This window comes from Glycine soja, chromosome 3 (genome assembly GCF_004193775.1).
Source record: "Glycine soja cultivar W05 chromosome 3, ASM419377v2, whole genome shotgun sequence".
NCBI lineage: Eukaryota > Viridiplantae > Streptophyta > Magnoliopsida > Fabales > Fabaceae > Glycine > Glycine soja.
The window spans coordinates 39,931,617-39,950,679 of NC_041004.1; the positions used below are offsets into that span (position 1 = coordinate 39,931,617).

At 34.8% G+C, this 19,063-nt stretch overlaps 2 protein-coding genes across 2 annotated transcripts; both read left to right on the forward strand.

Annotated features, from left to right (window-relative positions):
• The first annotated feature begins 7,039 nt into the window (after positions 1-7,039).
• On the forward strand, positions 7,040-13,731 carry LOC114406950 (MDIS1-interacting receptor like kinase 2-like). Its single transcript, XM_028369833.1, has 2 exons — positions 7,040-10,413; positions 13,115-13,731. Exons 1-2 carry the CDS (start codon positions 7,101-7,103, stop codon positions 13,492-13,494), a joined length of 3,693 nt encoding a protein of 1,230 aa, XP_028225634.1. The 5' UTR covers positions 7,040-7,100; the 3' UTR covers positions 13,495-13,731.
• Positions 13,732-15,867: 2,136 nt separating this feature from the next.
• Positions 15,868-17,706, forward strand: LOC114405271 (MDIS1-interacting receptor like kinase 2-like). Its single transcript, XM_028367878.1, has 2 exons — positions 15,868-16,354; positions 17,306-17,706. Exons 1-2 carry the CDS (start codon positions 15,868-15,870, stop codon positions 17,704-17,706), a joined length of 888 nt encoding a protein of 295 aa, XP_028223679.1.
• The last annotated feature ends 1,357 nt before the right edge of the window (positions 17,707-19,063 follow it).

The window sequence follows — 19,063 nt, forward strand, 5'->3', positions numbered from 1 at the left end:
CCATGATCAGAGGTTGATATCATGTTAGATTTCATCTCAAAATCAATTGGCATTTATAATAAGCTACACTCCAAAAATTGAGACAGCTAATGTGGGACTTGGATATTTCTCAATAGATTTTTATATGGATTGACCAAATGAGTGACTGGTCCATGAACTCCCTTCATTGTTAAAGAGAAAAGGAGAAAATTTAGTGAGAAATTGAAAATAGTTTTTCTTTAACTTTGAAAATTCCACTAGTTAAGTGGCACTTAATTTAAATTTTAATTTTAAATTAAAATTAAAGATTAAATTATGTTTGAAAATAATATTATAAGATGAAATTTGGAATTAAATTTTTATATTATAAAATATTGAAAATATATTTTAACTAGATATTTAAAACGTAAAATATGTTTTGAAAATTAATCTTTAAAATATATTAAGAAAATATTATAATTCAAATTAAAAAAAAAACTGATAGGTTTTAACCTTACAGTCAATTCTATTCGAAAAAAAGTATTTTCTTTTTATATTTCTCAAAATTAATTCTACTCAAAATATATTTGATTCGTTTGTTTGTACTTAAAAAAATATTTTTAATCAAATATGTTTGATCGTGATATTCCCACAAGCTTTAAACATTCTAACTGGTTATGAAACTAATCTATTTCTTAACTCAGGCGAAAAAAATCTTAAATATCATTCATTTTTGGACGGAGGGAATAAAATTCAATAAATAAGAAGAAAAATTTACAAAACTTCATGATTTTCAATAAATTTTATTTAATAATTGTTATCTCTGTTATAAAAAAATTGTAGTAGTATTTGAGAGAACATAGGCAATTTTCGATAACAACTATTTCGATAGGAAGGAATAATGAAAAGATAAAATTCAATGACAATACTTGTTATACAGAGATAAAATGACAACATTTTTATTGAAATATTTCGATAAAGATGATTTTTCGACAAACTATTACGCACGTGAGGGAAAGAAGCGCCCGGAAAGAAAGTTAAAATTTATTAAATATTCTCAAGCCCATATGGAAGTTCTTGCAAGGGCGTAATCAAAGACTGACATTCGTTATAGACTGAAACATGAGAAATATGAATTCGGATTATGGGTAAAATTCTTTCAAAATAAAAATCGAATTGTGTTTGTTATAATAACATCAACCGATGAAGTCAAACAAAACAAATCAACTCCAACAGCTTGGATGCATTTCTTTGAAGAAAACACTTAAAGTGGAACACACCATGTAGTTATGTTCCTATGTATTTACAGTTACCTCTGTGCTTTTAATGAACAGAAGCTGGCTCAAATAATTCCTATTGGGGTTCTCTAGTCAGAATATGTTTGATAATTCCGAAACCTTAACAGAAATAGCTTACGCTATATAAGTGAGCAAAAGATTAACATCGAGGCTATGCCATATGCTAGACATGACAACGTCTCAAAAGCTTTATGCCCTAGTCTTTCATCTACTCTTTTTTATATTTTTGCTTCCATTGAAAATCACATCATCACAAAGAACAGAAGCAGAAGCCCTTGTCAAATGGAAAAACAGTCTATCCCCTCCTCTTCCTCCCTCTCTTAACTCATCATGGTCCCTCACCAACCTTGCCAACCTTTGCATTTGGGATGCCATTGCTTGTGACAACACTAACACAACAGTCTCACAGATAAACCTGTCTGGTGCTAATCTCACTGGGACTCTCACTGCCTTGGATTTTGCTTTCCTCCCTCACCTCACCCAAATCAACCTCAATGGAAACCACTTTGGTGGGTCAATACCATCAACAATTGGCAACCTCTCCAAGCTCACATTATTGGACTTGGGGAACAACTTATATGAAGGAACACTACCAAATAAGCTAGGCCAGCTAAGGGAGCTTCAATATCTTAGTTTTTTCCTACAACAATCTCAATGGCACTATTCCCTATCAGCTTATGAATCTCCCTAATGTATGGTACATGGACTTTGGATCAAACCACTTTATAACTCCTCCTGACTGGTCTCATTATTCAAGCATGCCTTCCGTAACTCACCTTGCTTTGGATTTCAATTACTTCACAGCTGAATTCCCGAGTTTCATACTTGAGTGCCATAACTTGACATACCTTGACATCTCTCAGAATGACTGGAATGGCACAATACCAGAATCCATGTCTAGCAATTTGGCCAAGCTGGAATACCTCAACCTCACCAATTCTGGGCTAGAAGGAAAAATGTAACCCAACTTTGTTGGAGTTTTAAAGGGATCCCTATAAAATACCAATAACAACCAGGAACACATATCAACCAAAATTTTAAAAATACCTAGATTCATAATAATTGATCAGACAAAGACAACGGAATTTGAATTCGTAGCTAACCAATGACTTCATGATTCTTCCTCAATCAGAATCTCTTTATTTTTTAATAAGACCTTCGTAACTCATGAGGAGAAGAGAATATGTGACGACTCAGTATATTGAAAACTATAGTGTTTTTATAGTGTGTTAACCTAATAGAGTTCCCTTTATCCCCTAATAAGTCAATACTGACATCAGCTCATTTAAGTTCATTTTATCTGATTTAGTTATCTAACGAGCTCACTTAACTTGATCATATAAAATAAAACCCACTAATGATAAATAACTAATATAATTGTCTTATAATATTAACTTACATTAATTATTGGAATAGAAAATTCCAACAAACTTGTCCATGCTTTCTAATGTCAAAGAACTTCGTATAGGTAATAACTTGTTTAATGGGAAAATTCCTTCTTCCTTGGGCCAACTCAGAGAGCTATGGCATCTGGATCTCAGTCAATTTTTTTTTTAACTATACAATCCCTTCTGAGCTTGGCCTATGCACAAATCTAAGCCTTTTGAGTTTAGCAGGTAATAGTTTGACTGGTCCTTTGCCTATGTCCTTAGCTAATCTGGCTAAAATATCAGAATTGGGATTATCAGACAATTTCTTCTCTGGTCAACTTTCTGCTTCACTCATCTCTAATTGGACTCAATTGATCTCCTTGCAAGTCCAAAACAATACATTTACAGGAATGATTCCTCCATAGATTGACCTGTTGAAAAAAATTAACATCCTCTTCCTGTACAAGAATCTGTTCTCTGGTCCCATTCCTGAAGAGATTGGAAACCTGAAGGAACTGATAAAGTTAGACCTTTCACAAAACCAATTCTCCAGTCCAATTCCATCAACACTTTGGAATCTGACAAACATTCAAGTTCTGAATCTTTTCTCCAATGAGTTCTCTGGAACCATTCCCATGGATATTGAAAACTTAGCCTCACTGCAAATCTTTGATGTCAGCACCAATTACTTGCATGGGGTGTTGCCAGAGACCAAAAGGGTGACTTGAGTCAGTAACAAAAATTGGAATTTGCAGAACTAGCATGATGAGGTGACTGACAAGTGTGACGTGTATAGTTTTGAAGTGGTGGTGTTGGAGATATTCATGGGAAAGCATCCTGGAGAACTCTTGACTACAATGTCTTCAAACGAGTATTTGACATCAACGGAGGAACCTCAGATGCTACTGAAGGATGTGCTTGACCAACGGCTTCCACCTCCAGCAGGCCAATTAGCAGAAGCAGTAGTGTTCATAGTGACCATTGCTTTGGCATGCACACATGCGGCACCAGAGTCCAGACCCTTGATGCGTTTTGTGGCACAATCATAAAACCAAAATTTTGGAACCATTTGGCATGATAACCATAAGCAAGCTTACAGGGTTCCATAAATAGCGTGTGGTGTAGGACTGGAGTATGTTTTGTTTTTTGTTTTCCGCATACAAATATGTATAATCGGTAGTAGTTAAATTTAAAGTCTATCACATGTTTTCCATTGCTAACAATCATAAAACCAAAATTTGAAATTAATGTAATCACATTTCAAGATAACAACCATAAAACCAGTTTGTCCTAAGGAGCTGAGATTTGAAAATGTTTTTGGACATGGTTTTCAAACTTAAGATTAGGATTCCCCTTCTGTTTTCAAACTTAAGTTTGAGGTTGCTTATGCTCTTGAAGACAAGCACAAATTGAAAGTTTGAGGTTGCCAAAATTTCAGTTTTTGGTGCATTCATTTTTCTCAAAGTTTTCTTGAAAAATAGATTTCTTACCCAATAAAAGGAAAGAGAAAAAGTAAACTAAATAGAATAATCAGAAAAAGTAAAAGAAATCAAAATAATAAGCTAAAATATCTGAGGGAGAAAAAGAAATCCAGAAATAAATCATCAAAAGTATTTGCTTGCAAGAAAAATGGTTTGGAAATAAGGAAGACTTTCGTAATCAAGTTCTCTAAGAAAACATCATCTTAAGCATAGTCTCTTTAAGCAAAGTTTTAAGTTTGAAACTTGTGGAATAAAAAATAAAATATGGATAAAAAGAAAGATCCTATCAAAGATTGTTAATTAAGTTTTTTGATAAAAATTGATCATCAACAAAACTAGTTGATACTCCTCACCAACATTATTATAAGTGACAAAAAAAATTAATTTCAAATAATTTGAGTTCTTAACTAGCTCAAAAAGATTCTTTCTCTACTATATCAAACCATTTATTTTATCTTTATTTGTATATTTGATTTTCATATGATTGACCAATTGGTTTTCCATACTATTTACTATTTAGTATTTTCCTTGCAATAAAATAGTGTTTGAAGTCTTCAGTAGGGTGGAATCTAAACTCCTAAATCCAGCCACGGTCCACGGGCATGCTAAGGCTAAGATCAATTTACTAACACCAATATTTAACAAAATGTGAATACGGTTTTCGTATCGATTGACCAATTGAGGGTCAGGTCCTAGAACCCCGTCCATTGTTAAAGAGAAAAGGAAAATTTTCCTAGTGAGAAACTGACTATAGATTTTTCTTTAAATTTGAAAATTGGACGGGTTTGGTGGCCCTTAGTTTAAATTTTAATTTTAAAAAAAGTGATATTACATTAATATATTAAAAAAAGATTGATTTATGTTTGAAAATAATGTTTTAAAATTTGAATTTCAATATTTTTTTAAAATAATTATCAAATAATTAAAAGTAATCTCTTATTACAATATAAATTAATTGTCATAAATCTAAAATATAATTTATGTCATAAAATATTTATTTATTATAAATTTTAGTTACATAAAAATAAATATCTATCGCTAAAATACTAGTTGATTATGAATTGAAGATTAGAATAGAAAATTGTTTCAAGTGATTGGGTTTTAGGTTATGTCTATCCTCCATGTCATGATTTAAATTTTTTAAATATATATTTAACTTGATGTGTTTGCACCATCGATTACATGCATCAATATGTATAAAATTATTTCAACTTAATTAGAAATCTTGAGTATGAGAGAGAATTTTATTGTCCATAGTGACTCATTTAAGTGGTTGTCCTTTCAAAATTTGGTTTTCTATCTTCGTGGTTGAAGATGCAAGGATATTTGGTGTGGACAGAGTCATCAAAATGGGTTCCAGCCCGTGGGCCAGTCTGGCCCATTGCAAGCTAGAGGTGGATCGGGCTCAATTTTTTTAAAAAATTGGTATCGGCAACTTTTTAGTCCGATCCACTTAGCCCGTGGGTCAGGTGAACTTAACCCATGGATTGGTGGGCCAGCCCATCAACCCATCAAATTTAAATAATATATTATTTTATGATTCAATTTATTTAATTTAATTTTTCTCTTATATTGTCATAGTTATATCAATTATTTGAGTGACAAGTCTGAATTAGATCTCTATTTGACTGAGACACCGCTTGAGCCATAGTTTTTTCCTAAGTTGGATATTTTGAGTTATTAGAAGGACCGTCAAGAACGTTATCCAAATCTTTGTAGATTGGCATGTGAAGTGTTAAGCATTCCTATAACAACTGTTGCTAGTGAATCGACATTTGGCATCGGTGCTCGTGTGCTAAACAATGAATCGACATTTAGCATCGGTGCTCGTGTGCTAAATAAGTATCGCGTTAGTCTTCTTCCTTCCAATGTTCAAGCACTAATTTTAACCCAAAATTGGATAAATGATTTTGAAGATATTGGTAATTTACATTTCTTTTTCCATAATTTTTAGTTTGTTATTGGTGTGCTGTTTTATTTATTTGACTTATTAATGATATTGTTTATTTTTTTTTTTGTCTTTGTAGATGAAATTAATGGTGATGTTGAGAAAGAAGAGAAAGTTGTTCTGAATTTCACAGTCCATGACTCCAATGTTTAATTTTAATAGTTTAGAAGTTTATTTTTTATGACATTTAAATTTCAATTATCTTAATGTTGAATGTTTATTTTAAAGACTTTAATTACTTTAATATTGAATGTTTAGATTTGATTTAGTTTGATTTTTATATTGGATTTTATTTTAAGTTGTTTGGAATAATTTTTTTTTTACAAAAAAAAGACAGAAAAGTGGGTCAGCCTGCATAGCCCACCAATCCGTGGTGGGCCGGGCCGAGCTGACATTTTTTTAGCCCACACAAAAGTGGACCGAGCTGGACTAACCCATTTTTAGTTCAACCCGTTGCGGGCTAGCCCACGTGGGCCGGACTGCCCGTTTTGACAGCTCTTGGTGTGGACTAATACATTTTGAAGTTTTTTTTTTTCTGTCAGGATTTGTGAATATGAAATTTTGACATTCAAATATTTGAATTGTGTATTTATTGCCGCTAATGGTGAGATTTCTGAACACTTCCTTGTATTTGAATTGTTTTAATTATCGGTTGAGTTCTTGTGCAGTTTTTTCAAAACCGCGGAGGATTCTTTTCCCAAATCTATATGGAAGCTTCGTCGTAGCAAGGGTGGAAGAATCAGACATTCATAATAGATTAAAACATGTGAGATATGATTTCAGATTATGAGTAAATTCTTTCAAAATAAAAAATCGAGTTGTTTTTTAGTTTGAAAAAACCACATAACGTGGACCACACCATGTAGTTATGTTTTCTTTATATTTACATTTATCTCTGCCTTTTATCAACAGAAATTGGCTTAACTAATTCCTAGTTGGATTTTCATGTCAGAGTATTTTTGACAACTCCAAAGTCTTAACAGAAACCGATTCTGCTATATAAGAGAGTAAAACATTAACATACAGGCCATGCCATATCCTAGACATGGCAAGTTTTCTAAAGGTTCATGCTCTTCTCTTTCATATACTCTTTTTCATATCTCTTCTTCCATTCAAAATTACTTCATCACAAATAACAGAATCAGAAGCCCTTGTCAAATGGAAAAACAGTTTATCCCCTCCTCTTCCTTCTTCTCTAAACTCATCATGGTCCCTCACCAACCTTGGCAACCTTTGCAATTGGGATGCCATTGTTTGTGACAACACTAACACAACAGTCTTAGAGATAAACTTGTCTGATGCCAATCTCACTGGGACTCTCACTGCCTTGGATTTTGCTTCCCTCCCTAACCTCACCCAACTCAACCTCACTGCCAACCATTTTGGTGGGTCAATACCATCAGCAATTGGTAACCTCTCCAAGCTCACTTTATTGGACTTTGGTAACAACTTATTTGAAGGAACACTGCCTTATGAACTAGGTCAGCTAAGGGAGCTTCAATATCTTAGCTTTTACGACAACAGTCTCAATGGAACCATTCCTTATCAGCTCATGAATCTCCCTAAGGTATGGTACATGGACCTTGGATCAAACTACTTTATAACTCCTCCTGACTGGTTCCAATATTCATGCATGCCTTCCTTAACTCGCCTTGCTTTGCATCAAAATCCCACACTCACCGGTGAATTCCCTAGTTTCATACTTCAGTGCCATAACTTGACATACCTTGACATCTCTCAGAATAACTGGAATGGAACAATTCCAGAATCCATGTATAGCAAATTAGCCAAGCTAGAATACCTCAACCTCACCAATTCTGGGCTACAAGGAAAACTATCACCCAACTTGTCCATGCTTTCTAATCTCAAAGAACTTCGCATAGGTAATAACATGTTTAATGGTTCTGTTCCTACTGAGATAGGATTGATATCTGGGCTTCAAATTCTTGAATTGAATAACATTTCTGCCCATGGGAAAATTCCTTCTTCCTTAGGCCAACTCAGGGAGCTATGGAGTCTTGATCTCAGAAATAATTTTTTGAACTCTACAATTCCTTCTGAGCTTGGCCAATGCACAAAACTAACCTTCTTGAGTTTAGCAGGGAATAGTTTGTCTGGTCCTTTGCCTATATCCTTAGCGAATCTGGCTAAAATATCAGAATTGGGGTTATCAGAGAATTCCTTTTCTGGTCAACTTTCTGTTTTGCTCATCTCTAATTGGACCCAATTGATCTCCTTGCAACTCCAAAACAATAAGTTTACAGGAAGGATTCCTTCTCAGATCGGCCTTTTGAAAAAAATTAACTACCTATATATGTACAAGAATCTGTTCTCTGGTCTCATTCCTTTAGAGATTGGAAACCTGAAGGAAATGATAGAGTTGGACCTTTCACAAAACGCATTCTCTGGTCCAATTCCATCTACACTTTGGAATTTGACAAACATTCAAGTCATGAATCTTTTCTTCAATGAGCTCTCTGGAACCATTCCCATGGATATTGGAAACTTAACCTCACTGCAAATCTTTGATGTCAACACTAATAACTTGTATGGGGAGGTTCCAGAATCCATTGTTCAACTACCTGCTTTAAGTTATTTTTCTGTGTTCACCAATAACTTCTCTGGCAGCATTCCAGGAGCATTTGGAATGAATAATCCTTTGACTTATGTTTACCTTTCAAACAACAGCTTCTCTGGAGTACTACCTCCTGACTTGTGCGGTCATGGCAACCTAACTTTTTTGGCAGCCAATAACAACAGCTTTTCCGGGCCACTGCCAAAGTCCTTGAGAAACTGTTCATCACTAATTAGAGTCCGGCTTGATGATAACCAGTTCACTGGAAACATAACAGATGCATTTGGGGTGCTCCCAAATCTTGTTTTTGTCTCACTTGGTGGAAATCAGCTTGTTGGTGACCTCTCCCCGGAGTGGGGTGAATGTGTCAGTTTAACTGAGATGGAAATGGGAAGCAACAAACTTTCTGGAAAAATTCCATCTGAGCTAAGTAAGTTGAGTCAATTAAGGCATCTAAGCCTGCATTCCAATGAATTCACTGGCCATATCCCACCTGAAATTGGAAATCTAAGCCAACTTTTATTGTTCAACATGAGCAGTAACCATTTATCAGGAGAAATCCCCAAAAGTTATGGCAGATTGGCTCAGCTAAATTTTCTTGATTTATCAAATAACAACTTCAGTGGAAGCATTCCTAGAGAGCTCGGTGATTGCAATCGCTTACTGAGACTGAATTTAAGCCATAACAATCTATCCGGGGAGATACCATTTGAACTTGGCAATCTGTTCTCACTCCAAATCATGTTAGACCTCAGCAGCAACTATCTTTCTGGAGCGATTCCCCCAAGCCTTGAAAAGTTAGCATCATTGGAGGTTCTCAATGTCTCACACAACCATCTTACAGGGACAATCCCACAATCACTTTCAGACATGATCAGCCTTCAATCTATTGATTTTTCTTACAACAACTTGAGTGGTTCAATCCCCACAGGTCGTGTTTTCCAGACCGTGACTTCTGAAGCCTATGTTGGGAACTCAGGTTTGTGTGGTGAGGTAAAAGGATTAACTTGTCCCAAAGTATTTTCCTCACACAAATCTGGAGGGGTTAATAAAAATGTTCTTCTTAGTATTCTCATACCAGTTTGTGTCTTACTTATTGGGATTATTGGTGTTGGAATCCTACTTTGCTGGCGGCACACCAAAAATAACCCTGATGAAGAGTCCAAAATCACTGAAAAAAGTGATCTATCTATTAGCATGGTTTGGGGAAGAGATGGAAAATTCACATTTTCTGATCTTGTTAAAGCCACCGATGACTTCAATGACAAGTACTGCATTGGAAAGGGAGGATTTGGAAGTGTTTATAGAGCGCAATTACTCACAGGTCAAGTTGTTGCAGTTAAAAGGCTCAACATATCAGACTCTGATGACATTCCAGCAGTGAATCGCCAGAGCTTTCAGAATGAGATAGAATCACTTACTGAAGTGAGGCACCGCAATATAATAAAGCTTTATGGGTTCTGTTCTTGCAGGGGACAAATGTTCTTGGTTTATGAACATGTACACAGAGGAAGTTTGGGGAAAGTATTGTATGGAGAGGAAGAAAAATCGGAGCTAAGTGGGGCTACAAGGCTGAAAATTGTGAAGGGAATAGCACATGCAATTTCATACCTGCACTCTGACTGCTCCCCACCAATTGTGCACCGGGATGTAACACTGAATAACATACTACTAGACTCCGACTTAGAACCTCGTCTTGCAGATTTTGGCACTGCAAAGCTGTTAAGCTCAAACACTTCAACATGGACTTCAGTTGCTGGATCCTACGGCTACATGGCTCCAGGTACATGTTGCAACCAATTTATTTTCTTGGGCATATGATCATTATTATAAATCATGCTAACGAGTGGCATTGGAACTCTTGTTTATGCAGTATTAAATATATATTACCTGATTTAATTAGAATGAGTTAAATGGTCTAACTTAATAGCATATTTATCAAATGATTTAATCATACATCGACAACTATGTTAATTTTTATAATAATTACCTCAAAGTCATATTAAGAATGATTTCTGGTTGGTTGATAGGTGAAATATTACAGTGATTGTGCATGACAATTGAACTCCAATAAATAGTTTCTTTGTGTTGGTATACTCTTGTGCCATATACAGTGCCTTAGAGAGTTAGACTTGCATTCAGCATATATATAGTCTTGATATATTCATACTTATGATATAAATTAAAGGCTGAGATGAGTCACTAACTGTAACATCCCAATTTTTCGTAAATAGATTTAAAAAGCTTTTTAGTAATAAATAAATAAATATAGAGCAAATAATAGGCTGAGTACCCTAGGTATAAATAGTTATGTTAAGTCAGCTGCCTCCTTTTGGCCCCATTTTCGTTTTTTCCCTTCTCCTCTCAAAACCCTTTCTTTTTCCCGCAGCCCACCAAACCAATCTCAGAAAAACGACGATCTCAAACCCGTTCACCGTTGGATCGTCGTGAAATATGAGTATCATGTTCGCAACACAATTCCGAGCATTCTCACCGTTGGGAATTTCGATATCATATCTGAACTGAGAGAAAAACCCTTCGCATTGTAGCCTTTTTCTTTCCCGCAGAAACCCAGAGCTGTCTTGGTAAAACTACGATCCCGGTTTCGTTAACCGTTGGATTATTGTGAAATTTGGATATGTTGTTCAAAATTCAATTCCGCACGCTTCCACCGTTGGGATTTGCGAGATAATATTCGTGGAGGGAGAAAAAAGAATCGTATGAAGACAGTACAAGTGGAGGTTTCAATCTCTTCTCCGTCTCTCTGACGTTTGGGGATTCTATCGGAGCAGTCGGATGAATAATTGAAAGAATTTCTGGGAACTGCTAGAGATGTGGCTATCGCTGGCTGAAGACACGTGAGCCCGCTTAGAGGTAAGGGATGAGTTATTCACAGTTGAGGATTAGTGAGAACATGTGTAGGGATCCTTAGAGGATTAAATTGGGATTTTATTTTGGGATGTTTGTTAAATTGCAATTTTTCCTTTATGATTATAAATAAAATATTGATGTCCTGATGAAAATTGTTTGATAAATTGTGCTCTTGATATTTGTATATTTGGACCTATGATTTGGATATAATTGTGTAATATTATTTGAGGGGTTTTAGTTCTCATGTTGTGATAGTCTTTTATATAAATTGTTATATTGAGGATATGAAATGATAATTCAAATTGTGAGTATGTGATGAATTGTAGAATAGCATGTTGCTTTGAGATTATAATATTGTTATTGAGATTGAGTATAAGTGTAAAGTTGAACATGTGTTAATTTGTGAGATACGTGTAAACATGTGATGGTGGATTGTGACACTATGAGATGTGAAATTGTGAATGAGTTCTAGTTGTGGATAAGTGTGTAGTTAACACTTGATGTGAAATTACTTGTGTTGTAAGCTATGAATTGTACAATACCCGACCAGCGTTATCTTGAGAAAAGCGTTGATGCGCGGTGTTAAAGAGAAAATGTAGGTTTCCTATTTAGGAACCAGTGTTAAATCGTAGCGCAATTGTGTTGAACATGTTTAAAACACGAGTGTAAGGTCGTGGGTATTGTATAATTCATGAGCAGTGTCTGCATGTAAAAAAAAAATTATTTTAGGGGTTGGACCTGAATCAGGAGGGAGAGGCCCTGACGGACTCTTCGGAGTGTAGGCCTTGGGGGTCACCGGGTTTGAGTGCTCCTTTAAGCCTATGCTGATCTCATATGGTTGGAGCATTCTCGCAAAACATCGTGACCCTGACTGGTCTCCCTATGATCTTACTTAGTGAGAGTGACTTGACAAACCCATTGTGTGGTGTGTCTTGTTATGTACTCCTAAGCGCTCCAGGGTAGTTTTTCACTGACATGGTACCACATTGCATATAGAATTGAGTCTTAGCATAACTATTGCATATGATTGCTAATTGATGTGTTATTATATCTTGATTGAAGTGTGGGATTCTTGTGTAATGTGATTGATAATTGAAAAGTGAATTTTGAATGACGAAGTGGTGAAGTTACGTGAGCTATGTTTAAGCAAGTGGTATCTCATTTATATAATATATATATTTGATTGTCTTCTTTCTCTATTAGCTAGGAATGTGATAACTCACTCCCTGTGTGTTGTTGTGTTTGGATCCTGTGATGATCTTGAACTTGTGTTCGGGGGAGCAGATGAATAGGTGGATGACTATGAAGAACCTCATGCTAGGGGACACGGGAACACCACGCTCTGATAGGATGTGACATTAGGATATAGGTTCTATATTAATTGTATGAGACTTATATGACTTTCTTTGAGTCGAGATGACTTTATTATTTATTTGGACAAGTTTGAATATGATGTAGAAGAAAGTGAATGTGAGCCTTTTACCCATTTGAAAAGCTTGTATTTAAAAATGTTTTAAAAAAATACTTTTAATTAATGTTTGAATTTTTATTCCTTTATTAATATATATGTGAGGGGTAGAGGGTGTCACACTAACAAAATTTGGAATTTGCAGAACTAGCTCAAACAATGAGGGTCACTAACAAGTGTGACGTGTATAGTTTTGGAGTGGTGGTTTTGGAGATAATGATGGGAAAGCATCCTGGAGAACTCTTGTTTACAATGTCTTCAAACAAGTCTTTGTCATCAACAGAGGAACCACCTGTGCTACTGAAGGATGTGCTTGACCAAAGGCTTCCACCTCCAACGGGCAATTTAGCAGAAGCAGTAGTGTTCACGGTGACCATGGCTATGGCATGCACACGTGCGGCTCCAGAGTCCAGACCCATGATGCGTTCTGTGGCACAACAACTGTCATTGGCTACTAAGCAGCCTTGTCTTACAGAGCCATTTGGCATGATAACCATAAGCAAGCTTACAGCAGGGTTCCACTAATAGTGTATCAAGTAGGACTGGGGTCTGTGCCATCACTTGTATTAAAATATGCTGTTTTTATTTTCCACACACAATTAAATAATACTTGGTAGTAGAATTATATTTGAAGTTGAAACTTAAAATAACAATAAAGGATAGGCTTGATGATTGAAGCTTCTGTATGATCTGCAATTGAATTAGTCATGTGTGTGTGTATATGTTCTCTCTTATAAATAAAAGAATTTTACATTGAGCACACTTGTTTTGCCTTTTGTTTCTTTATAGTTCCTGTCCCGTTTGCCCAAAAAGAAAAAAGAAATTTGTCATGAATGAATAATATTGGGGAAGATGCATTCCTCACTCTTTAAATGAGATGTATTTATAAGTTTTTGGTGAACTGTTATTGTTTAGGAATTTTTTTTAATTGAAATTCAAGCTAGTGCTAATTAAGAGTTGGCTTTGTTGTAGTGTAGAAGGCATGAAGGGGGCATAGTGTGAAATACGTCTTAGGAATCAAGTTTCACAGAAAAATAACTATAATTAATCAAAGGAGATATCATATTTCACCTCAGGCATTTACGCAATATTCTTGATATAATTGAGATGAAAAAAAAGTCTACTATTCTAAAATTATTTGTCACAACTGAGCGATTGGTGACTCTTGACTGAAATGAAAAAAATGTCTAATATTTTCTTCTTGTCACATTAATATCAATTTATCCACTCGCTTCCATTCCTCTGCTGGTATAATGTGCAATTTCAGTTGCCTGTCTTCTGACTGGAAAGTTCGTAATCCCCATTGAATGTGCACAATTTATATATTTATGTTAACATTTGAGTATTTGACCAACTTATTCACCAAAAAAAAATGAAAAAACCATCTGACTAACTTGAAATAAGAGTAATCAGGAAATTGAAGTCAACTTATGTTTGCTAGGAAGGTTGACCAGAAACATGTGAAATTTCTTGTGAATGTTAGGATAATCACTTTCTTTAGGCTCTAATTCAGATTACTCTTCAAAGAAGAAATAAAAAAGGAAAAACAATTACTTTGCTATTAGGTTTGTGTCTTCTGAATTCTGATCAAAGTTTGGTTCTGTTCAACTGAAAAACCTTGCCTGATGGTTCTATTTATCTCCATCATTTTAGCTTTTGTGCTAGAGCTTTGATGGAGTGAGGTTAACATTCAGGCCTGGTGGCACAGTGTGCAATTCTGGGTCACTAGATGTGTTTCTGCAGATCTTTTTGCAGCGTTTCAAGGTTTCCTTAAAAATTTTACCGGAGTAGACGCTAATTTCACAGTGAGAGCAAAAGCAGAAGATGCCAGTCTATTTGGAGAAATCTATCTCTTCAAATGTGGCTGGAATCTCTGATGCCATTAAGAATGGCTATGGATTATTGGGACCTTTGTTTGGAAAGATATTTTTTCCTTCTGGATCATCTAGCACTAATCTTCTCAATAATTAGGCTCCAGATTGAAACTTTCCATGTAAGGTAGAATTTTAAGGCCATGCAGTAAGTGTAATGTTATTTCCATTTCACCTGTTCCTGCTTCTTTTCTTGCTGGTTGTCATTGAAATAGACCACAGGAAATAGGTACATCAAAGAGACTACCATGTGTTACGGCCACTGCTGGGCAAAGACATATAAAGTTACTACATAAATGTCTGACGTCCAATATGATATCTGTGATTAATTGATAGATATATAGAGTTATTTACTTATTTTCTGCATCTGCTACAAGATTATTCATGGCAAATTTAAGTTTTTTTTTTTTAAATATATTTTTTTATTCATGTTATATATCCGAATTTTCATCTGATCCCTAATAAACTTTCTTTTAAGATAGGTCACTAATATATGAAAAGTTTCGTGCGAGATCCTTATCATTATAAGGGATCTGTTAACTGTTGATGTGACATTTAACTCGACACGTCGGTAAGTTACCTAGAATGTCACCAGGGTCTTATATGTCTGAGTTGGAATTCCACGTAGAAAATAAATTTTTTTATTTTTAATAAATATTATTTAGGATAAAAATTTAAATTAAGATCAAGAAAGAGGGAGAAGGAGGTTACTCATGAGCAATCCAAGTGGATATCAAACTTTGGAGGGTGGTGTTGGAAGTGAGGGAATCATCCCAAAGCTCTTGCATTGTGGTGGAGCAAGTGAAGTGACCCAAACTGAACCATTTGAGGATGCTGCACCTCTCATAGGTCTGGCCAGTGCAAAGGGTCACAGGATCAAGCATTGGCTCAAGGAAAATTGGACAAACGAACACATAGGAACGACACCATCCCTCTTACAAAGAGGCTCAAACATTCACATTTTAGAAACCCCTTTGGAAAAAAGAAACCAGCTTTGGAGAGAAATCAGAAAACCCAAATCACTGCAATGAGAACCAGCTTTGGAGCACAATTACTCACAGGTCAAGTTGTTGCTGTTAAAAGGCTCAACATATCAGACTCTGATGACATTCCAGCAGTGAATCGCCAGAGCTTTCAGAATGAGATAGAATCACTTACTGAAGTGAGGCACCGCAATATAATAAAGCTTTACGGGTTCTGTTCTTGGAGTGGACAAATGTTCTTGGTTTATGAACATGTACAAAGAGGAAGCATGGGGAAAGTGTTGTATGGAGAGGAAACTAAATTGGAGTTAAGTTGGGCCACAAGGCTGAAAATTGTGCAGGGAATAGCACACGCAATTTCATACCTGCAAAGTGACTGCTCCCCAGCAATTGTGCACCGGGATGTAACACTGAATAACATTCTACTAGACTCCGACTTAGAACCTCGTCTTGGCACAGCAAAGCTGCTAAGCTCCAACACTTCAACATGGACCTCAGTTGCTGCTGGTTTGTATGGCTACATGGCTCCAGGTACATCATCCAGCCAATTTAAATTCTAATATATATATACTAAATGGTTTAAATTATGTTAACCAGTGGCATTAGAACTCTGGTTTATGAAGTATTAAATATATTTTATTAAATGTCACTAACAATTAAAAACTTATGTATTAAATGATTTAAATTTTAGATACAATAAATATGAATTTAAGTTGAACCCAATGACTCTATAAAATTTTTTTATATTATCACTTAAGAGAAAAATAATTCACTGTTGATTTTGTGGAAAAAATTATAAAAAACAGAGGAGAGAAGAGAGACAATATGTATATGGAGGAAATAATATTATTCTATTCTAATTCAGATTGTTCTCCGCAGCAATACAATAAATAGCAAAAGATAAACTAATTAGATAACAAGATATTAGCAAAACAGAATATTAAAATTAACTTGCTCCTTAAAGATAGGAATCACTTATTGACTAGACTAATCCATCAGAACTGACTTAGGAAATCAACTTATTTACTAAATCCTATTTTAAAACTGAAAAATAAAATATTATGCAGTTACAAAAGTATATCTTCAACAATAACTCATCATATAAGATAAATTTAATGATGTTTAAAATAATTATCTTAAAATAATTTAAATGGTGATTTATGATTTAATGATAATATAACATCATTTAATCCCAAATTGCTATATATGATAAATTTCTGAATCTTTATAATAACTGTCAAAATTCAAACTAAAAAACATTTTAATTGGTTTGTCGTGTAAACATATTTATACTAATAACCCGTGACCATTAAACTCCAATATTAATACAATTTTTTATGTCTTGATATACTCTGGTTTCATATACAGTGCACTAGAGTTGTATTCAGCTTATAAATACTTTTGTTATACTCTTGTTTGTTATATTCTTGTCATATAAATTAAAGGGTGAGATGAGTCAGTAACAAAAATTGGAATTTGCAGAACTCATACAAACAATGAGGGTGACTGACAAGTGTGACGTGTATAGTTTTGGAGTAGTGGTGTTGGAGATATTCATGGGAAAGCATCCCGGAGAACTCTTGACTACAATGTCTTCAAACAAGTATTTGACATCAATGGAGGAACCTCAGATGCTACTGAAGGATGTGCTTGACCAACGGCTTCCACCTCCGACTGGCCAATTAGCAGTAGCAGTAGTGTTCACAATGACAATAGATATGGCATGCACATGTGATGGATTCTGTGGCACAACTATCGTCGGCTACTACGCAGGCTTGTCTCTCCGAGCCATTTGGGATGATAACTATAAGCAAGCTTACAGGGTTCCAGAAATAGTGCCATGTAGGACTGCGGGGTCTGTGGCAATGTGGCATAACTTGTAGAAATGTGTTTTGTTTTTATTTTCGGACACCAATATGTTTACTCGGTAGTAGAATTGCATTTGAAGTTGAAATTTAAAATTACAATAAAGGATAGGTTTGATGATTGGAGCATCTGTATATATTTTTGCCTTATAGATAGAGCATTTTACATTGAGCACATTTTGCTTTTGCCTTTTGCTTATATGTATTGGCTATAAGTTTTTGGTTAACTGTTTTTGCTTAAAAGTTGCTTTGAACTGAAATCCAAGTGCTAATTAAGATTTGTTGTAGTGTAGAATGCAACAAGGTGGCGGAGTGGCATAAGTCTCAAGAATCTCAAAGAAAAATAACCTAATAACTGCTTTGCATACATGTAACAATCGAAAGAATGATTCTATTCCAAGTGATACAGATGGACAAATAATAACAGACCATATGTAACAGCCGTAACTTTAATAAGTAAATAAGAAAATAATAAATTAATACATAAATAAATAAGAAAAAATAAAAAAAAAATTATTAAGTCATAAATTTCCACTATATAAGCTAAATGTTAACCTAGAGCAACTTTTTGGAAAACACATTCTGTTCCTTTCTTCTTTTCTGACGCACAAGAACCCTAACAGAGCAATCAGAGGAGGAGCTCTAGAGAGCACCAGAGACGCCACCATTGCTAACAGAGAACATTTAAGCGACTACCTCGAGGTAAGGGATGAGTTACTCACGCTTGGGGATTAGAATGAACATGTGTAGGGATCCCTAGAGGATCAATTTTTGGGTTATTTTGGGGTGTTTATGAATTTAATTATGTTTTCATGTTTAATCGCGGATTGAGTGTGTTTGATGAACCAATTGGTGTTCTGTTGCGAGTTTGTTGTATGATTGATGTGTTTCTCTGTTAAGTGTGTACCTTAGGAATTAGAATTCTTTATAATTAACATAAAAATTGTGTGGTGGTGATTTTGTTTATACCAGATATGTTGGCCTTTCAATCTTTTTCCCGTGCTAATGTATATTGTGTCCAGATAATTATTTTTACACCGCAGTGTATACGTGTACATATATATTGATACTGTTTTTTTTACAAACTGTATATTTTATTTCACGTGGGTAATTTCTTGTCATGAAATTCATAGGTGTAGGGATTGTTGGATAATTGAATTGGCTAAAATCATTTAAAGAAATTAACTAAAATTGTATTCACATTGTAATTAGGCATTTTCTTGATGTTGGCAACTTAGTTGAAATATATTTAAAATATAGGTATACATGTTGTTCATAGAAATCAATATGAGTATATATTTTATTGTTATATATAATTTGTATTTACTTAATAATATATTTGATATTATTGTGATTACTTTATATTAATATATAT